Genomic DNA, 22,229 nt, shown 5'->3' with positions numbered 1-22,229 from the left:
CGTGGTGGCTCACGCCTGTAATCCCAGCACTTTGGGAGGCCAAGGTGGGTGGATCACTTGAGGTCAGGAGTTTGAGACCAGCCTGGCCAACATGGCGAAACCCTGCCTCTACTAAAAATACGAAAAAAAAAAAAAAAGCCAGGTGTGGTGGCACGTGCCTGTAATCCCAGCTACTCGGGAGGCTGAGGCAGGAGAATTGCTTGAACTTGGGAAGCAGAGGTTGCAGTGAGCCAAGATCGTGCCACTGGACCACAGAGCGAGACTCTGTCTCAAACAAACAAACAAAAAAAGAGGGAACTGTGTTTATCTTGTGAGCTCTTGAGCAGCACTCCTGCCTGGGTTGGTTTCTGCCCGGGGCCTGGTCCTGCCTAGGTCTAAGCAGCCATGAGTTACTGGCCATGGCGAGGGATTTGCCCCATGACTATAGGTAATGCTCTGTATTTGTGCAAAATTTAAGATGATTAAAAATAACCATTTCACAAAGAAGTATTCCCAAACATCAAGCTATTGACCCAAAAAGATCTGGTAAGATATTCCCTCAAGGGAGAGGGACTGAGGCAAAATCCACCAACCAAGGCGCAAGAAAGCATGAAAAAAAAAACTGTCACTCACCAAAGTGAAGCTTCTGGAGCGAGAGCTGCTGCTTCGACTCTCCAGGCTGCCGCCTCTGCTGAAGGCTCGGAGCCTGCAGCTGGGGGACGTGTCTGAGTTCATGTCAGATGCGTCTGATTTCTGGTGGGTTACAGGCATCTCCACAGAGTCATCAGGGCTGGCTTGATCACAGGAAGCAGGGCAGGAGCCAGCAGCCCGTTCTGCGGCAACAGCTCACTCCTAGAGACACCAAACACGAATGACAATGGTCAGTGAGCCTAGACTGGAAAACGCCTCCATCCCTCAAAACCATGGCTTAGATGCATCTCCACTCTCAGACTCAACCATTAGGGTAAAGGGGATTGGGAAACGCTAAGTCAACCAGTTTGAGGATGCTGACTGCCACTTCTCTTTTATATTATTAACCATCTGAACACATAAGAATAATTTAAAAAAATGTTTTTTTCAGAGATAGTCTTGCTCTGTTGTCCAGGCTGGCATTGAACTCCTGGGCTCCAATGATCCTTCTGCCTTGGCCTCCTGAGTAGCTGGGATTACAGGCACGAGTCACTATGCCCAGCTGGAATAATCTGAAGGAAAGATGGGTATATTCAAGATGACTTTGCTGCTGGAAACATGACAGAATAATGCAGCATCTTCCTCTGCACTTCCAAGCTCTTTCACACTCAGGCTCTCCCTGGCTTCTGTCTCAGACGCCATAAACTGTGGTTGCTTCTCCAGCTCCGTTACAGTTCAGACTTGAGGGGAGGTGACAAGAGCTAACGTGTTACCACTGGGAGCCTGGCTGACATCTCCGAAACTGAAGACTACAGAAACCTCATGCTATTGCAATGTTTTCAGAATAAGTAGAGTACCCCAGGTTAATACTGTGAGGAATTCACATCTTTACCTCCAGGAGCAAAGACACTGAAACTGTCCCCTGTAAGCCGCTTAATTTCATATAGTCCTCTGACCGCTCCCCAACCCCAGCTACCGTTTTTTTGAGATAAGGTCTCACTGTGCCAACCAGGCTGCAGTGCAGTGGTAAAATCACAACACACTGCAGCCTTGACCTCATGGGCTCAAGCAGTCTTCCCACCTCAGCCTCCTGGGTAGCTGGGACTACAGGCATGCACGACCACACCCAGCTTATTTTTTGTAGAGACAGGGTTTCGTCATGTTGCCCAGGTTGGTATTGAACTCCTGAGCTCAAGTGATCCACCTGCCTTGGCCTCATACAGGCGTGAGCCACCAGCCTGGTCCTCTGACCCTTTTAGCAGGAAATCCAACCCAGCCCCTGAATGGCGTGTTAAGACAGTTCAACAGAACCTTCTAGAAGAGCAAAGAAGACTCACAGGAATAAGCCTCTTGCTGATTAATGGAAACATGACCATTTGTGGAGAAAGTGCAATCTGCATCGAACACATTTAGGGGAACCCTGTCATTTAAGACTTCAAGCATTACCATGAAAACCTCCTCTGAGAAACCTTACAGACAACTCTGTAAAACAGATGAAAAAGGAAACACATTTCTACTCAGTCGGTACACATCAAATGGCAGTTAAGAGCAAAGCTAGGAAACCAGAAGATGATATGCATATATATAAATTTGCCACTACTCCAAATAGTAAAACAAAAAAGACAAACTCAATGGTCCTAGGAGAGCTGGTGGGCTGTGGAGCCAGGAGAGAAAGGCAGCTCCCTTCATCTTCTCCGTACATTCCCAGAGGCTCTGGAACGACCTAGATGGTGTCACAAAGCCCTCCTTTCTCCATCCCACCACCGGGATGGGAGCAAACGGCTACACACGGGTGTACAGAGCAGCTCAAGTAACCAGGTCTTTCCGCCATTCCCCTGAAAGGGCTGGTCTTGCCAAACGCCAGAGCCACATTATGTTAATCAGCGCCCATCCCTAGACACAGGCTTGCAGCCTCGTCACACAAATGAGCCATGGAGATGTCTCCGATGCCTCCCCTCCCTGCCACTCACAGGCGCCCAGCTGCTGAGCCCTGCAGACTCTTCCTTTACAACGTCAGTTGTACCCACTTCCCTTCTAGTCGCACATCCAAGTTCAGGACCATTTTAGCACAAGCCTATGTTATTGCCACAGCCATTGTCTTCATCTGTTTTGTGCTACTGTACAAGAAACAAACTTACTTGGCTTGTGGTTTGGGAGGTTGGGAAATCCAAGATCCAGGGCCACATCTGCTGAAGGCCTTCCTGCTATGTCTTGCTGTACCCTAACATAACGGAAGGCATCACTGGAGACAGAGCACAAGAAAGGGCCAAACTGGCTTTTACAGTGAGCCCGCTCCTGCAATAACAACGTGAAAATGTTCATCACCTCTTCCTGTCCCTGCTCCTCAACATGGCCATGCTGGGGATTAAGTTTCCAACACATGAGCTTTGGGATACACGTTCCAACTACAGCTGCCACCTGCTGTCCTCCTTGCCTTTTTCCCTCTTCTCTACACTTCTGCCGGATTCTCCAGTTGGATTAATCTTGAAACACCACTTAATTGTTACCACTCTCCCAAAAGCAGTCAACTTTAACCCATTCCCAACAGGCTTGAGAATGAAAGTTTCAGCCTATCAGTCATCACCTGCTTCCATCTGAACCCTATCTTCCTTTCTAGCCTAAGCATATTCTTTGATGCTTACTGTTTTCCTACCTCACCTTGGGGAGATTCCAGGTACTAGAGAAAGGCAGATGAATCAGGCTTCCCTTCCTGATAGAGGAGCCCATCTATGCACTGATGCTTCACCCAGGCAATGGATCAGAAGCTCTTTGGAACTCAGACCCAGACCTACAGAATACATTTATGGGGGTAAAGGCTGGGAGTGTGTGTTTAAGGAGTTCCACAAGTGATTCTGCCACATAGCACCAACTCTAAGGGAAGACAGATACGTAACAATGTTCGGTGCCATTACAGGGGGTCCAGGAGTGCCCAGGAAGGAGTGCTCATGGCTCCAGGGAGGGTTCAGAGACTTCACAACAAAGGTGACAACTCAGCCAAGCCCTAAAATTTAAGGAGACAGCTAAACTTTTTTTTTTTTTTGAGACAGAGTTGTGCTGTGTCATCCAGGCTGAAGTGCAATGGTGCAATCTTGGCTTACTACAAGCTCTGCCTCCTGGGTTCAAGTGATTCTCCTGCCTCAGCCTCCCGAGTAGCTGGGATTACAAGTGCCTGCCACCATGCCCGGCTAATTTTTGTATTTTTTTTTTTTTTTTTTTTTGAGACGGAGTCTCGCTCTGTTGCCAGGCTGGAGTGCAGTGGCGCGATCTTGGCTCACTGCAACCTCCACCTCCCAGGTTCAAGTGATCCTCCTGCCTCAGCTTCCCAAATAGCTGGGACTACAGGCATGCGCCACCACTCTCAGCTAATTTTTTTATTTTCAGTAGAGACGGGGTTTCACCATGCTGGCCAGGATGGTCTTGATCTCTTGACCTTCTAATCCGCCTGCCTCGGCCTCCCTAAGTGCTGGGATTACAGGCGTGAGCCACCGTGCCCAGCCTAATTTTTGTGTTTTTTATCAGAGACGGGGTTTCACCATGTTGTTGGTCAGGGTGGTCTCAAACTCCTGACCTCAGGTGATCCACCCGCCTCGGCCTCCCAAATTGCTGCAATTACAGGCGTGAGCCACCGCGCCTGGCCCATTAAACAAACTCTTGAAACAACACTTTGACATCGCCCACTCCTATGGGCATTCCTAACAGAGAAAAAAGAATCAACAAAGATGTGGAAATATACGCCTGTTTGAAAAATGGCGAGTGCTCAGGATAAAGCAGTGAACTCAGCTCAAGCTCAAGATACAACACGGGCTGCAAAACACGTAGGTAGAGAGAGGTGCAAACTGGGGGGATGAGGTCAACTGGACCCCAGCAAATGCAGCTTTGATTTCTGAACTTTGCCTACAGGTGGGGGGCACCAAGGGAGTTTTACACCCTGCAGAGGGACAGAATCCACTTACAGTTTAGAAAGCCGATTCTGGCCACGGTCTGAAGCGTGGGCAGAACCAGGAGAAGGCCCTCAAAGCAGTGAGGCTAACTGAACACCACACACTGTTTAAAAAAGAATGAGGTGGCCCCTCGATCTCCATGACATTCTGTGAGTGGAAAAAAGCAAGGGAAAGAACAGAGTTGGGGGCCGGGCACGGTGGCTCACACCTGTAACCCCAGCACTCGGGGAGGCCGAGGCGGGCGGATCACTTGACATCAGGAGTTCCAGACCAGCCTGGCCAACATGGGGAAACCCTGTCTCTACTAAAAACACAAAAAATTAGCCGGGTGTGGTGGCAGGCACCTGTAATCCTAGTTATTTGGGAGGCTGAGGCAGGAGAATCGCTTGAATGTGGGAGGCAGAGGTTGCAGTGAGCCGAGATCGCGCCATTGCACTCCAGCCTGGGTGACAGAGCAAGACTCCGACTCAAAACAACAACAAACCAGAATAAAGACTAAAAACCAGCCACTGACTCCATCAACTAAGGTGACCTTGTGAAGGCGGGTTAGAAATCACAATACAGTGGGCTGTGCCGGGAACAGCAATCCTGGAAGCAGATGGTTAGTGGTTTCTGAATTTGGGTTAAAAAGAGAAACAGAAAAGAGACGAGGCAATAGCTGTAGAGGAAAATGGGGTTAAAGAAAAGCATTTTGGAGTCTATATATATATATATATTTTTTTTTTCTTTAAGAATAGGAGACACTTGAGCCTAGTAATGAGCTACAGGAAAAAGTAGGGGACAAGAGAAGGTAAAACCCTGGAAAGGCTGGGAGTGGTGGCTCACGCCTGTAACCCCAACACTTTGGGAGGCTGATGTGGGAGGATTGCTTCAGGCCAGGAGTTTAAGACCAGCCTGGGCAACACAGAGGTACCCCCCTCAATCCCAACTCTACCAAAAATAGCAAAATTAGCCAGGCGTGGTGGTGCGTGCCTGTATTCTCGTGAGGTGGGTGGATGGCTCGAGCCCAGGAATCTGAGGCTGTAGTGAGCTATGATTACACAACTGCACTCCGGCCTGCGTGACACAACTGGCTATCTCTAAAACAAACAAAACAAAATCAAATCCCAGAAACCTTCCTCTCTGGCAGTTAGATAGACTCCATAGCCTGGCCAGTCTGTCTAACTGTTCAAAGCTGTTTCAGTGCTGGATGAAATATAAAACACCTGTGACTGCCCACGTCCAGGGACAGGCAAGAGGAAATGCTATCATCCTAAAAAATAACCAGAGTAATGTGGAAACCAACCAAATAGAACAATTTAGGAAGAAAAAATTGATAATAATTAAACTTGACAGATGGGGTAAACAGAATATCAAATATTCAAATATAGCCAGACAGAGAATGTAAGAAAGAAAAGTGATCTGAAGAAACCTATCATTGGTCCAGACTGTAGCACAGAGAGATGTGAAAACCAATGAGAGGTTAAGAGACCCAGCACAGGTTGACAAGGGTTATGTGTACGTCTAAGGTTTGTGTTTAACTGGAGTTTCTCAGAGGGGAGGAGAGCAGATGGGGCAGAAGTAATGCTCGAGGCCGGGTGCGGTGGCTCACGCCTGTAATGCCAGCACTTTGGGAGGCCGAGGCAGGCGAATCACTTGAGGTCAGGATTTCGAGACCACCTGGCCAACATGGTAAAACCTCGTCTCTCCTAAAAATACAAAAATTAGCCAGGCGTAGGCACGCCTGTAATCCCAGCTACTTGGGAGGTTGAGGCAGGAGAGTCGCTTGAACCCGGGAGGTGGAGGATGCAGTGAGCTGGGATCATGCCACTGCGGTCCAGCCTGGGCAACAGAGTGAGACTCCAACTTCAGAATGAATGAACGAATGAGGTAATGTTCAAGGAGACAACGGCTAAGCGTGTTTTGCAACGGATGAAAGACACTGTGTGGTACAGCTTCAGTCTGAGAGTCCCCCCATCAGAACCATTCTCCATCTTTCTCTAGCCTCACTCTCCTGGCTCAGGAGCAGGAAGGTATCAGATGGGCACCCTTGTTGTGGGGCTGCCGGTTCAGTCCAGCCAATGAGACCCCGGCATGAAAGGCAGGCTGCCAGCTCCCTGCAGGCCGGTGGGTCCTGCCGAGGACCCCAGCCTCTGCCCTTCCTCTCAGCTCCTCCCCAGGTTCCACGGCTCCCTCCCTTTCCCCCAGGGCCCAGGGGTGCTAACAGCTACTGAGTGTCGCTGTCCTCTAGGTACCGAACCATCCTCTGCTGCTTTCCCTAACCCTGCCTATATTTTTTGTAAATAATTATTAATTAAACTTTCCTAAAGTATTCATTTCTGTGTGTATCCTCTGTATCCCGCTGACTGACAAAGACATCAATCCACAGACAGAGGAATTCTCATGAATCCCACACAGAATAAAAATTTGAAATGTACTATTAGACAATCACAATTAGACCACAGAACACCGAAAACAAGAAAAAGCTAAAAGCAGCTACAAATCTCGAAAGCAGTCTCGAAACAGCAGTTACAAGGCTGTGGGGAAACAAGGCGCTCTGAGGCTCCGCTGGTGGGAGTGTAAACTGGCAGAACCCCTCCGGGGGCAACGGCACAATATCTATCAAAATGTAAAACATATTCCCACGCACCTAGCAAGTCCATTTGGGGAAATTTATCCTACTGAGAAATTGCACACACACGGACATATGTATTAGGTTGCTATAAAAGTAATCAGGTTTTTTTCTGTTATTTTCAATGGCAAAAGTCATGATTACTTTTGCACCAACCTTATAACGTTACTCACTGTAGAATGGTCTGTAATAACAAAAATTCCCAAAATAACCTAAGTGTCTAACATAAGGGGCTGGTTAAATAGAGTACATCTATGTAACTGAATACTAATCAGCTGTATGAAGAACAGGGAAGGTTGGGCGTGGTGGCTCACGCCTGTAATCCCAGCACTTTGGGAGGCCAAGGTGGGTGGATCACTTGAGGTCAGGAGTTTGAGACCAGCCTGGCCAACATGGTAAAATCCTGTCTCTAGTAAAAACACAAGTATTAGCTGGACGTGGTGGCTCATGCCTGTAATCCCAGCTACAGGAGAGGCTGGGGTGGGAGAATCGCTTGAACCTGGGAGGCAGAGGATGCAGTGAGCTGAGATCATGCCACTGCACTGCAGCCTGGGTGACAGAGCGAGACTCTGTTTCAAAAAAAAAAAAAAAATGAAGAAGCTCTCCATGTACTGAGAGTAAAGATCTCTGGGTATATTACTGAGCAAAAAAATACAAAGTCTAGGACTATATATAAAATACTCTGCATTGTGTAAAACCAAGAGATTACAGATTAAGAATGTATATTTGTATTTGTTGTTATATGCATAAGAAACTTTGGAAGGATATACAAGTCAACAACAATTGTTGGGTGTGAGGGGTAGAAGTGAATTAAGGACAAGAGTTAAATGGAGAGTTTTTAGAAATATAATATCCTTTTCTTTTTTAACCATATGAATGTACTACCTTTTGAAAAACTTAAAGATATTGTAAAAACATGCAAAGTGGCTGGGTGCAGTGGCTCATACCTGTAATCCCGGTGCTTTGGGAGGCTGAGGTGGGAGCATTTCTTGAGGTTGGGAGTTGAAGACCAGCCTGGGCAGCACAGTGAGACCTTATCTCTATAAGAAATTTTAAAAATAGCCAGGCATGGCAGCACATGCCTGTAGTCCTAGCTGCTGGGGAGGCTGCGGTGGGAGGATCACTTGAGCCCAGGAGTTGGAGGTGGCAGTGAGCTGTGATCATGCCACTGGACTCCAGCCTGGGTGGCAGGGCAAAGACCCTGTCTCAAACAATCAAATGCACTCAAAGAAAAGATTATTTTCAAAGAGGTGATAATTAGACTGACTTATTGAAACAACAGCAATGGAAACAATAATATTGCGAAAAAAAAAACCCTCAACCTAAACCTGTATGTACTATAAAAACATTCTTTTTTTTGAGATGGAGTCTCGCTCTGTCGCCCAGGCTGGAGTGAGGCTGGAGTGCAGTGGCATGATCCTGGCTCACTGCAACCTCTGCCTCCCAGGCTCAAGTGATTCCCCTGCCTCGGCCTCCTGCGTAGCTGGGATTACAGGAGCCACCACCACAGCGGGCTAATTATAAAAAAAAATTTTTTTTTTTTGAGACAGAATCTCACTCTGTTGCCCAGGTTGGAGTGCGGTGGTGTGATCTCGGCTCACAGCAACCTCCGTCTTCCAGGTTCAAGCGATTCTCCTGCCTCAGCCTCCTGAGCAGCTGGGACTACAGGCATGTGCTACCATGCCCAGCTAATTTTTGTAACTTTAGTAGAGATGGGGTTTCACCATGTTGGCCAGGCTGGTCTCGAGCTCCTGACCTCAGGTGATCTGCCCACCTCCGCCTCCTGACGTGCTGGGATTACAGGCGTGAGCCACTGCACCTGGCCTATAAAAATACTCTTTCAAGAACAATGGCAAAATAGTATAGAAAATGCAAATTTCTAGAAGTTCCGTTTCATCTGAAACCAAGACAGGCTGAAAAACACACACACTGACACACATATACGTATATGTATACAAACATATATTCATGAAAAATTGCTAAAGGTATTAACTGCTGAAAACCTGTACCTCAGATTAAAAAAATGTTTGTGGAAAAAAAGACCAAGGGAAAATGTTATAAATTTCTATATAAACAAAAAGTTTTAAAAAGGCTCTATTTCAGGGAGGAAAGATGTGGACTAAATAGGCGAGTAAATGTCAACAAACACTGAGTGTATCAAACAGTCCTGTTTTCTATGACAAGGCAGAGCTGAAACACGCCACAGTGACAGCACACACGGGAGGGAGGGGATCTGAGTTCTGAAGGAAGTTAAAATATTGACCAACTTTAAAATTGTATAAGCATTCATGTTAAAATTTCTAGATAAACCACTAAAAAAACCCAGAATATTTATCATCTAAATTACAGGAGGTGATAAATGAAAGATTAAAAAATAAATCATTCCAAAAGAAGGCAAGGATAAAAGAAAAAACAGAAGAGGACAAATAAAAAGCACAAATTATGATAAAAATCTAAATATTTGCATAATTACATTTAATGGAAAATGATCCAGTTAAAAGAAAAACATTGTCACATTGGATTTTTTGTTTTTTGAAATGGAGTCTTGCTCTGTCGCCAGGCTGGAGTGCAGTGGCACGATTTCAACCCACTGCAACCTCCGCCTCCCGGGTTCAAGTGATTCTCTTGCGTTAGCCTCCCAAGTAGCTGGGACTACAGGCTCACGTTACCACACCCGGCTAATTTTTTGTATTTTAGTAGAGACGGGGTTTCACGTGTTGCCCAGGTTGGTCTCGCACTCCTGAGCTCAGGCAATCCACCTACCGCGGCGTCCCAAAATGCTGGGATTACAGGCGTGAGCCACCACGCCCACCCTTTAGCACACCTTTCTTGGCAACTGATATATCAAGCATGAGAATACAGAAGACTTGAACAATATAATGGGAAGTTTGAGCTAATCAACCTTTTTTTTTTTGAGACGGGAGTCTCGCTCTGTGGCCCAGGCTGAACTGCAGTGGCGCCATCTTGGCTCACTGCAAGCTCTGCCTCCTGGGTTCAAGGGATTCTCCTGCCTCAGCCTCCCAAGGAGCTGGGACTACAGGCGTGGCCACCACGCCCGGCTGATTTTTTGTATTTTTAGTAGAGACGGGGTTTCACCTGTTAGCCAGGACGGTCTCGATCTCCTGACCTTGTGATCCGCCCGCCTCGGCCTCCCAAAGTGCTGGGATTACAGGCGTGAGCCACCCTGCCCAGCTGACCTCATTAACATTTAAAACACATTATATGCAACAGCTTCACAAGATACATTCTTTCAGACTCATGCAGAATACGTAGGAGAACTGATGACGTGGGGCCAGAAAGCAAGTCTTGGCAAATTTTAAGAGACTGGTATCAAATATACATTTGTTTATTACAGAGCAATTAAATTAGAAATTAATGTCCTAAAGATAACTGGAAGAACCCATGTGTAGGCACTAGGAATTTATACTTCTAAATAACTCTCAGAAACAACATTGGGAATTGAGAAATACTTTAAGTAAATAATAGAAATGCTACATATCGAAACCTGTGGGATGCAGCTGAAACATCACTGAAATGCCTGTGACATGAGGCAAGAAGGCTGAAATTTAATGAACCAAGCGTCTAACTTAAGTTAGGAAAAACCCAAGAGAATAAATGCAAAATCAACAAGAAAACAAAGACCATATAATTAAATAAACAGAACATACAGTAGAGAAAAACAAAAAATTGTTTTTTGAAAATATTAATAAAATTGACAAACTTTCAACAGAATTGAGGGAAAAAAATAGATGAACAATATCAGAATAAAAAGTGGGGACATAACTATAGGTGCCATAGATGTTGAAAAGGTTTTCATGAACAATTTTATGCCAGCAAATTTGAAAGCATGGATGAAATGGACAAATTCCTGGAAGAATATCTCGTTAAAGCTTAATCAAGAATAAAATAAAAAAATCTGGCCGGGCGCGGTGGCTCAAGCCTGTAATCCCAGAACTTTGGGAGGCCGAGACGGGCGGATCACGAGGTCAGGAGATCGAGACCATCCTGGCTAACACGGTGAAACCCCGTCTCTACTAAAAACTACAAAAAACTAGCCGGGCGAGGTGGCGGGCGCCTGTAGTCCCAGCTACCCGGGAGGCTGAGGCAGGAGAATGGCGTGAACCCGGGAGGCGGAGCTTGCAGTGAGCTGAGATCCGGCCACTGCACTCCAGCTTGGGCGACAGAGCGAGACTCCGTCTCCAAAATAAAATAAAATAAAAACATCTGAAAGACGGAGTCTCGCTCTGTCGCCCAGGCTGGAGCGCAGCGGCACGATCTCAGCTCACTGCAAGCTCCGCCTCCCGGGTTCACGCCATTCTCCTGCCTCAGCCTCCCGGGTAGCTGGGACTACAGGCGCCCGCCACCTCGCCCGGCTAGTTTTTGTATTTTTAGTAGAGACGGGGTTTCACCATGTTAGCCAGGATGGTCTCGATCTCCTGACCTCGTGATCCGCCCGTCTCGGCCTCCCAAAGTGCTGGGATTACAGGCTTGAGCCACCGCGCCCGGCCATATTATTTTTTTTTTTTTAAGACAGTCTCTCACTCTGATGCCCAGGCTGGAGTGCAGTGGTACAATCTTGGCTCACTGTAACGTCCGCCTCCCAGGTTCAAGCGATTCTCCTGCCTCAGCCTCCCAAGTAGCTGGGACTACAGGCGTGGCCACCACGCCCGGCTGATTTTTTGTATTTTTAGTAGAGACGGGGTTTCACCTGTTAGCCAGGACGGTCTCGATCTCCTGACCTCGTGATCCGCCCGCCTCGGCCTCCCAAAGTGCTGGGATTACAGGCTTGAGCCACCGCGCCTGGCCTAAATCTGAAGCCTTATAACCACTAATGAAAATGAATCGGCAGATAAAAATCTTTCACCAGTGAAGAGCCAATCAGAAAGTTTTGCTGGAGAATTCTACCAAACATTCAAGGTACAAATAACTCCAACCTTACACAAACTTTTCCAGAGAAGAGAAAAAGAAGAAACAACCCCCACCATCATATGTGTGTGCATATATATATATATATTTTTTTTTTTTTTTTTTTGAGGCGGAGTCTCGCTCTGTCACCCGAACTGGAGTGCAGTGGCCGGATCTCAGCTCACTGCAACTCCGCCTCCCGGGTCACGCCATTCTCCTGCCTCAGCCTCCCGGGTAGCTGGGACTACAGGCGCCCGCCACCTCGCCCGGCTAGTTTTTGTATTTTTAGTAGAGACGGGGTTTCACCATGTTAGCCAGGATGGTCTCGATCTCCTGACCTCGTGATCCGCCCGTCTCGGCCTCCCAAAGTGCTGGGATTACAGGCTTGAGCCACCGCGCCCGGCCATATTATTTTTTTTTTTTTAAGACAGTCTCTCACTCTGATGCCCAGGCTGGAGTGCAGTGGTACAATCTTGGCTCACTGTAACGTCCGCCTCCCAGGTTCAAGCGATTCTCCTGCCTCAGCCTCCCAAGTAGCTGGGACTACAGGCGCCAACCACCACGCCTGGCTAATTTTTGTATTTTTAGTAGAGACAGGTTTCGCCATGTTGGCCAGGCTGGTCTCAAACCCCTGACCTCACAGTGATCCACCCGCCTTGGCCTCCCAAAGTGCTAGGATTATAGGCATGAACCACCGCACCTGGCCCCCGCTATCTAATTTTGAGGCTACTAAAACCTTGACACCAAAACCCAAAGAACATATGAGAAAGAAAAAATGACAAGCCAGTCATTTCAGAATGCAGATGCAAAAAGTCCCAAATAAAATTATTAGTAAACTGGGTCTATAAACCAAATAATGACAAAGAAGAGTTAATCCCAAGATTGTAAGGCTGGCATCACATTCATTCTCCAATGTGATGTACGACATTAACAGGTTAAATGAGAAAAGCCATTCAGTCATCTCAATAGATGATGAAAGAAGCATTTGAGAAACTTAAAATTATGCAGAAATGTTTTTAAAACTTCACAAATTAGGAGGAATTTTGTTTTGTTAACTAAATAGAGTCTTTTTTTAATGACAGCAAATGATGATGGGTGTGGTGGCTCACACCTATAATCCCAGCACTTTGGGAGGCCAAGACAGGAGGATCACCTGAGGACAGGCTTTTGAAACCAGCCTGGCAAACATGGTGAAACCCCATCTCTACTAAAAATACAAAAATTAGCCAGGCATGTAGGAGTGCGCCTCTAGTCCCAGCTACTCGGGAGGCTGAAACAGGAGAATCGCTTGAGACTGGGAGGCAGAGGTTGCAGTGAGCTGAGATTGTGGCCACTGTACTCCAGCCTGGGCGACAGAGCTAGACCTTTTCTCAAAATAAATAAATAAATAAATAAATAAATAAATAAATAAATAAATAAAATGAAAATAAAAATAAATGACAGCTAACACCATACTTAATGGAAAATATTAAAAACCATTTCTGTTTTCACCACTGCTATTGCATATTGTATTTTAAGTCTTTTTTTTTTTTTTTTTGAGACAGAATCTCACTCTGTTGCCCAGGCTGGAGTGCAGTGGCATGATCTCAAGCTCACTGCAACCTCTGCCTCCCAGGTTCAAGCGATTCTTCTGCCTCAGCCTCCCAAGTAGCTGGGATTACAGGTGCCCCCCACCACACCTAGCTAATTTTTGTGTTTTTAGTAGAGATGGGGTTTCATCATGTTGTCCAGGCTGGTCTTGAACTTCTGACCTCATGATCCGCTCACCTTGGCCTCTCAAAGTGCTGGGATTACAGGCGTGAGCCACCACACCCAGTCAAGGAGTTAATATAAAGTAGTAGTAAGTAAAACACAAGGCACTGGTACTAGGATAGACAGAGCAATGAAACAGACTGGAAAGTTTTATTTCTATCCTACAGAAATCGTTTGATATAAATTGCAAGCATTTTTTTTTAATTTGTAATATAACCTAAAGAATTTATTTTTATGTAGTTGAATTTATCAATCTTTTTGTTTATAGCTCGTGTTTTTGCAAATTTAGGCCTTTCCTATTCTAAGAATATAGAATATACCTCTCGAATTTCTACTAGCATTTTTATGGTTTCATTTTTCATATTTAAATATCTGATCTGCCTTGGATTTATGTCAGTGTCACGTGTGCAGTAGAGACCTGTTCCCTGCCCTCAAGCCAAGGTTACCCGACAGCTCCAGTGCCAAGTACTGAAGGATCCATCTCTTACCACTATTTTGAAATACTAATGTTATTTGTACTAAATGTTTACATGATTTTGGTTCTATTTCTGAATTTCCTATTTTGCTCTATTAATCTTTCTATTCATTAGGACTCAAAAAATACAAGTTATAAGATGAAAATTTCAATGCATCTGTCTACATAAAAATTAAGGACGCCATAGACAATATTAAGAGAAAAGCTGCCAGCTGGTAGAAGATATGTACTATGTCTAATACGCATAAGGAACTGATAGCTAGAATGTAAGAAAATCTTCTAAATTAATACGAAACTCAGAAAAAAATAATGAACAAGGAATATGATTAGACAGTGTACAAAAGAGAAAACCAGATGATTACAAAGTACCAGACCGATGTTCAACCTCACTAGCGAACAAAAAAAGTGCAAAATTTAAGCGAAAACTACAATTTATTTTTTCATACCTACTGGAGAGGCAAAAATTAGACAAACAATAACAAGTGTCAGCAAGAACGTGGGGCAACCTTTGTGAACCTGCTGGGAGTGAATTCACACAACCGTTCTGTAGGGCAACTGGGCAGTACTTAGAGAAACTAAGTGTGTCCTATGAGTCACACATCCCACTGCTCAGCCTTCACTCCTGGGGAGCTCTCTACTAGGAACAAATGGAAACACTTGCCGGGATGAGTATACAGTGTTGCTTGCTGTTGAGAAGAGTTGGTGGCAGTGCAGGTTCTTCGCCTACCATGAACTTTCTATAAGTAGAGACGTGGTAAATGCTTACTATGGAATCCTGCACATCAGTTAGATCAGCGGGATGAGGCCACGTACAGACCTTCAAAGCATGCAAGGAAAAGTCAGAGCTAGATTCTTAGCACAATTCTATTCATGTACATTTAAAACCCAGCGCTGTGTTTCACACGCATATCCAGGCTCGCATGCCAGTGGTGAGTCTGGGGGGTGAGTGTGTGGGGGGGAAGACCTGATTGTTCCAAAACAGACACCTGCCCGCCTCACTCACCGGAGGGCACCTGCGTGTGTCCTTCAGGCACCTGAGTCTGGCTGCCACCAACACAGAAAAGGAAGGTTTCCTGGAGGCTAAAGAAATGATTTATCAGGTCATTTTAGCACCTTGGAACCTTTGGAAGACCCAGTATGTCAGGAGATGATACAGGCAGATAAGTTATGATTTAATGAGGGAAGAAAGGACAGGGATCGCCTAGAAACCCCAGGGCAATTCAGGAGGGAAGCCCAAAGACGGCAAGGGTGTAGCAACAGAAGAGGAAAAACCCCGAAGGTAACCTTTTCTAACACCACAGTTCAGCTCAAAACTAACCAGGGAAAGGTTAACCCGATGCACTTTACTGAAGAATATAAGCTGGAACAAATAACATGAAGTTTCCCACATTCTACTATCAGGTTTTGCACCGAGTAAATGTCGGGAAAGGAAATCGTGTCTTGTAAGACTCGGATTCCCTACAGACAGCTTCAACCAAATCACAAGGTGATCACTGTCTCTGGTAGTTCTGAACGTGAATGGAAAAAGCATTCTCCTTAGTCAAGTCACGTAGAACCAATCTTGCTTAGGAAGTCTATGTTGCAGAGACTGTCTATGTTAAGAGAACTGTCCCAACTCATTGTCATTGCAAACACTTCACAAAAACAGGTCCAGGCTGGGTCTGAAGACCCAACCCCATGCGCCTGTATTGCTGCAGTTCTCCTTTATCTGAGGGGGTATGTTCCAAGAGCAACAGTGGATGCTTGAAACTGCAGACAGCACCAATCCCAACCCATCTGCCAGCAATCGGAGCTTGTTTGTGTTCATGTCTTCTACCTACAAAGGTAACTAAGCACTTGTCACACAGTGGCCATAACTTGTACAGTATGAAGTGTGACAGCAGAACTAATATAAATTTCTTTTTCCTTCTGCACAACTTCACAGATAGAAGATGATGTGTTCTTACAGTAGGTCTTAGCGACCTCAGCATTTGATTTTTTTTTTCTTCTCTAAGTTGAGAACTCTCACCCTTTTCAGTTAAAGGAAGCACTGGGTAGCTTCTCTTCAGCATATACAAATTGCCAGCCAGCATCATGCCTCTTCTGCTTCAGGGCCATGACTCAGTAAAAGTGACTTGAACATAAGCACTGTGACACAGAGAGCTGACCTGAGAACTGACGTGGCTACTAAGTGATGGGCAGGTGGGGACGCCCGGCAAAGGAGGATTCGCATGCAGGAGGCGATGGATCGGAACGACATTTCATCCCACTACTCAGAATGGTGCACAATTTAAAACTTATGAAGGATTTATTTCTGGAATTTTCCATTGAATATTTTTGGATCACGGTTGACTGCAAGTAACTGAAACCATGGAAAGCAAAACCGTGTGTAAGAGAGGACGACTTTGGTATAGGTTTATAGACTCTCCTACCTTGTCCAGACACCCACCATTAACCAGCACTTTAAAGATACAGTCAAGACAAGCACAGGTGAGCTGGGAAAGAGGTAGAAATGAGCTTCTAAAAGACATCCCCCTTCCTGTGTCAGGATCTGCAGTAGGGCAGAGGTCAGTGAGCACACGTACCCACTACAGCAGGGCTGAAGTGCACATCTACACGCTAGGAAAGGGCCGGCGTGCACACCATGAGTCATGTGAGGATTTGTTGCCAAATAGAGAATAAACATATCTTAGGCAAGAAATTGTCTTTAAAGCTATATTCTGGCCAGGTTCGGTGGCTCACGCCTGTAATCCCAGCACTTTGGGAGGCCGAGCTGGGAGGATCACCTGAGGCCAGGAGTTCGAGACCAGCCTGGCTAACATGGTGAAACCCCGTCTCTACCAAAAATACAAAAATTAGCCAGACATGGTGGTATGAGCCTGTAATCCCAACTACTCGGGAAGCTTAGATGGGAGAATCACTTGAACCTGGAAGGTGGAGGCTGCAGTGAGCGGAGATCACACCACTGTACACCAGCCGGACCAACAGAGCGAGACTCTGTCTCAAAAAAATAAACAAAAAAAATTAGCCGGGCATAGTGGTGGATGCCTATAATCCCAGCTACTCGGGAGACTGAGGCAGGAGAATCGCTTGAACCCGGAAGGCAGAGGTTGCAGTGAGCCAAGATCGTGCCACTGCACTGCAGCCTGGGCGACAGAGCGAGACTCCATCTCTAAATAAATAAATGAATAAAGCCACATCCCTAAAAAATCCCTATATGGTGACTTAACAGCCGAGCCCTTTTCAAAAAGCTGTGTTTTCCTTGACCTTCAAGAGCACCATGAATGAGAGCATGTCACAGTGGGAAGTCTTTCTGGATCACCCCGCTCATCACCATGAGTGGGCTTCTTCATACGGGTAAGTGGTGGGTGAAAATAAAGATCGTAAACACAAAACAGCCATTGTTGGCCCTAATGCTAGTGGCTCTTGACAACACTCATCCATGTGAACAGGCATCAATGTCTTTTATGTGACAACACTTTGCTTTGATTTTACTCAAACGAAGAAGAGAGTCCTGCTTTTTCATCGTTTCTATCTGGTTCTGTGTTACTTCCTATTTTTATGTAATTATGTATTAACAAAAATGAGTTTTATAATAAGAAACGCACTAGAAGAGGAAGCAATGAATGATGTCAAGGCTCTTCTATAGTTTTTTAAACTCAGTTCATAAATTAAAGGAAACTGAGTCCGTACATTCTATTTTCTATTATTCAACTTAAGTAGGGCTTTAAAAAACAAACTCTTAGACTAAAGTAACCATTTCCTTTTCACTCTGAAAATAATGTATAGACTACTTTTGTAAAAATAGGATTTTACCCCAGTTATCGTGACACACCAGAGAGCTCTGAGCACAGGCCTGGTTCCTTCTCTACGTTCACACACCAAGCCCAGTGTCCATGTCATCCCTGACCCTGCCCCACCAAAGCTGCACATTCAAACACGAGTGCACAGAGCCGACCTCACACAGCGTTTTCTCCTACAGCGTTTTCTTCCTCCAAGGTCAAAATAAACCAACACTCATATCACACTCACCTGTAAATGGCCAGATATTTCAATAACTAACATTTCTTTTCTTTTCTTTCTTCTTTTTTTTTTTTTTAAGACAGATTCTCACTCTGTTGCCCAGGCTGGAGTGCAGTGGCACCATCTTAGCTCACTGCAACTTCTGCCTCCCGGGTTCAAACGATTCTCCTGCCTCAGCCTCCCAAATAGCTGAGACTACAGGCGCCCACCACCATGCCTGGCTAATTTTTGTATTTTTAGTAGAGACAGGGTTTCACCATGTTGGCCAGGCTGGTCTCGAACTCCTGACCTCAGGTGATCCTCCCACCTCGGCCTCACAAAGTGCTGGGATTGATTATAGGAGTAAGCCACTGCATCCAGCCTCGATAACTAACATTTCTAAAATCCCAGTTTAATCTTGATACCACAGGCCAGGCAAGGTGGCCAAGTGTTATTTATATATTTTTTTGAGAAGAAATCTTGCTCTGTCACCTAGACTGGAGTGCAATGGTGCGATCTCGGGTCACTGCAACCTGCACCACCCGGGTTCAAGTGATTCTTCTGCCTCAGCTTCCTGAGTAGCTGGCATTACAGGCACCCGTCACCACGCCCAGCTAATTTGGTATTTTTAGTAGAGATGGGGTTTCACCAGGTTGGCCAGGCTGGTCTCGAACTCCTGACCTCAGGTGATCCACCAGCCTCATCAGCCTCCCAAAGTGCTGAGATTACAGACGTGAGCCACCGTGCCCTGCCAGGTGGCCGAGGTTTCATTCTCCTAATCTGTACCGCCAAGGAGCCGATCTGTAACAAGGTGAGGCTTTAAAAAGTATCTCTCTAGAATCTGGCCTAGCCTTGTCTCTTCCACCTTCCTTTCCACAATTTGAACCAGGTCTCCTACGAAAGTGGTATTCATGGCCGGGCGCGGTGGCTCACGCCTGTAATCCCAGCACTTTGGGATGCCGAGATGGGTGGGTCATGAGGTCAAGAGATCTAAATCATTCTGGCTAACATGGTGAAATCCCGTCTCTACTAAAAATACAAAAATTAGCTGTGCATGGTGGCGGGTGCCTGTAATCCCAGCTACTTGGGAGCCTGAGGCAGGAGAATCGCTTGAACCCGAGAAGCAGAGGTTGCAGTGAGCTGAGATCGCACCACTGCACTCCAGCCTGGGAGACAGAGCAAGACTCTGTCTCAAAAAAAAACAAAAAACAAAATGCTACTCACTTGGGAACCCCTTCCCACTGTCTCCCTGCTGCCCTCCTCCCAGGCTTCAAAGCTTAGCTCAGAAGTGCTACTGAACCCAGTCAAGCCTTCGTGACTCCCTCATCACTGGCCTCCCCGCTGGACTCCCGGGCCTGCTGTTGATTCCCGCCGCTGGTTCACTCTGTGTGCCATTGTTCCCATCTGGATACAATTGATCCCATAAGGTTTCTGTATATAATTCTTATTTTCCTCCATTAGATGATACACTCCTCGTAGGCAAAGCTTTTTTTTTTTTTTTGAGATGGAGTCTCACTCTTGTCACCCAGGCTGGAGTGCAGTGGCATGATCTCGGCTCACTACAACCTCCGCCTCCCGGGTTCAAGCGATTCTCCTGCCTCAGCCTCCAGAGTAACTGGGATTATAGATGCCAGCCACCACACCTGGCTAATTTTTGTATTTTGAGTAGAGATGGGGTTTCACCACGTTGGCCAGGCTGGTCTCGAATTCCTGATCTTGGCCTCCCAAAATGCTGGGATTACAGGCATGAGCCACCGCACCCAGCCAGCAAAGCTTTTTTAATTAAAAAAAATTTTTTTGGAGATGGGGTCTCACTATGTCACCCAGGCTGGCCTGGACCACCTGGACTCAAACAATCCTCCTGCCTCAGCCTCCTGAGTTGGGACTACAGGTGTGAGCCACTGTACCCAGCAAAGACTTAAAAAAAAAAGAAGAAAAAAAAAAGAAGAGCCACAACATTTTGTATAATACTTGTCACACAAAATACAGACTTAATCACTATTTATTACTTAACCAAAACTCGTATTTAAAAACTCTAAAACCAGCCAGGCACTTTGGGAGGCTGAGGTGGGCGGATCACTTGAGGTCAGGAGTTTGAGACCAGCCTGGCCAACGTGGTGAAACCCTGTCTCTACCAAAAAATACAAAAATTAGCCAGGTATGGTGGCGTGTGCCTGTAATCCCAGCTACTCAGGAGGCTGAGGCAGGAGAATCACTTGAACCTGGGAGGTAGAGGATGCCCTAAGCAAAGACCCAGCCACTGCACTCCAGCCTGGGTGACAGAGTGACACCCTGTCTCAAAAACAAAACAAAACTCTAAAACCATCTTATTAAAAAAAAAAGATAGAGTGCCCTAAAAACAGACCTTGGACCTAAAAGAAAAGCTTAAATACTTGAGTAGTTTCAAACATATTAACATCGGTGTGGTTATCATCCTTCCCCCTCCACCATATTTATAGATCAAATCCTTCCAATTTAAGAGGAATTAATCTCATCCAATCTGTACATTTACATCGGGAAATGGGGCAGATGAGGGGAGTGACTTTAAACACAGCAGTAGAAAGGATGCTCAACCCAGCTTCGTAAATAACGATGTATTAAAAAGCTGACACATTACACACGCTAACCCAGTAACACCTCCCAATATTAACAGGTAATCCATGTCAATATGAATGTGTATGCATCTACGAGTGTAATCCATGACCAAAATTAATCTTAAAAATGGGCCTCCACAGAAATACAGAGGCTGCAGTAAAATAAATATGAAGCACATGAAGAAGCAACTACTCTTTAGTCTGCGCTACTTCTCAATTTCAAGAAAAAAAACCTTGGAAAGAAAAGAATGCTTCCAAAAATTCTCCCTAAGTAAACTAGGGCTGTATCCCAGCACTGAAGATCAAAGAAAGATCCAGGTGGAAGCTGGCTGCTGGGAGTGTAGGCAGTTTTGTTTTGGAGTTTGAAAACGTCGACGCGGTCACGGTTTAGCACCCTTTTCATACGACTCTGCTTTTCCTCCGAACTGGGATTTCCCTTACTTCTGAAATGCCTTACGTAAGAACTTAGAACCTTAAACACAGATTTTAAAAGGCTAGTAATTCTACTTCCTGGAAGAATAATCATGCTTTCACTTAGTTTTTCTTTTTTTTTTAAAAAAAAAGTTCTTTCTGAACAATGTACAGAAACAAGGTTGATTTCAAACCGTCTCTGTTGTGAATAGTTTCAGCTGTGTTAATAGGAGCAGTGATTTACTCCCAGCCACACATCACATGGAAGTAATTGATTCGCCCACACTTAAAGCAAACAAGTTCACCAGGTCGCCTTACCTAGAGAGGCTGGGTTAACAGGCCCTGAGGGAAGACGTTTCCTACTGCCAGTTCACCATCGCTGAAGAAGATACCAAAACCAGATTCTCCTCAAGTAAAATCTCACCTGAACACAATCTTGACCAGATGTCTGATTGGGTCCTAGTAACAAAAAGGAATGACCCAGAACGCAGGCGAGGGGAGGTCAACCAGAGCAAAGTCTCGCTGGGGGAACAGCTCTAGCTGACGCAATGTTTGCAAACCGGTATCCATCTCCAAGGTTTTGGAAAATAATGAAAACTGAAAAAAATGTTTGTGAAGATAGACACTGCACATTTTTACTCAGTTCATTTTTGAAAAATGGACAGTTGGCATGTCTATGACGTTTCTGGATTCCTGAGCAAATTATTTATGGATAGAAGAAAATTCCAGTTGAAGTGATTCTTCTTTTGTGACACAAGCTTGTGTGCTTTGTCTTTATTTGCTTAGCAAATATTACCGAGCACTCAACATGTGCTTCACTAATGAGATAAATGTAGTCCTTCTTGCTAGGAAGGAATTGTTACACCTTATTGTTTTACAGGGTTCTATAGTGCTCTCCCAACACCCCCACCCCAAGAAGCTCAAAATTCTTGGCTGAATTTTTCATCCAT

General features: G+C 45.6%; 1 protein-coding gene across 2 annotated transcripts in view; it reads right to left on the bottom strand.

Moving 5' to 3' along the window:
- The window catches only part of PROSER2 (proline and serine rich 2), a 40,538-nt gene extending 18,803 nt beyond the window's left edge, over positions 1–21,735 (bottom strand). The window contains exons 1-2 of one of the 2 annotated variants that reach the window (XM_011934214.1): positions 21,598–21,735; positions 613–831 (exon numbers count right to left, since the gene is read on the bottom strand). In XM_011934214.1, the coding sequence (XP_011789604.1) occupies positions 613–750 (138 nt within the window). In that variant the 5' untranslated portion in view covers positions 751–831; positions 21,598–21,735. Of the gene's footprint in view, positions 1–612; positions 849–21,597 lie in introns of those variants that run through there. The other variant, XM_011934213.1, reaches the window with a different exon arrangement.
- Positions 21,736–22,229: the final 494 nt, after the last annotated feature.

The sequence above is a fragment of the Colobus angolensis genome, unplaced genomic scaffold (assembly GCF_000951035.1).
Source record: "Colobus angolensis palliatus isolate OR3802 unplaced genomic scaffold, Cang.pa_1.0 Scaffold133, whole genome shotgun sequence".
NCBI lineage: Eukaryota > Metazoa > Chordata > Mammalia > Primates > Cercopithecidae > Colobus > Colobus angolensis.
The sequence above is the reverse complement of the archived record's forward strand: the minus strand, read 5'-3'. Positions and strand labels throughout refer to the sequence as shown.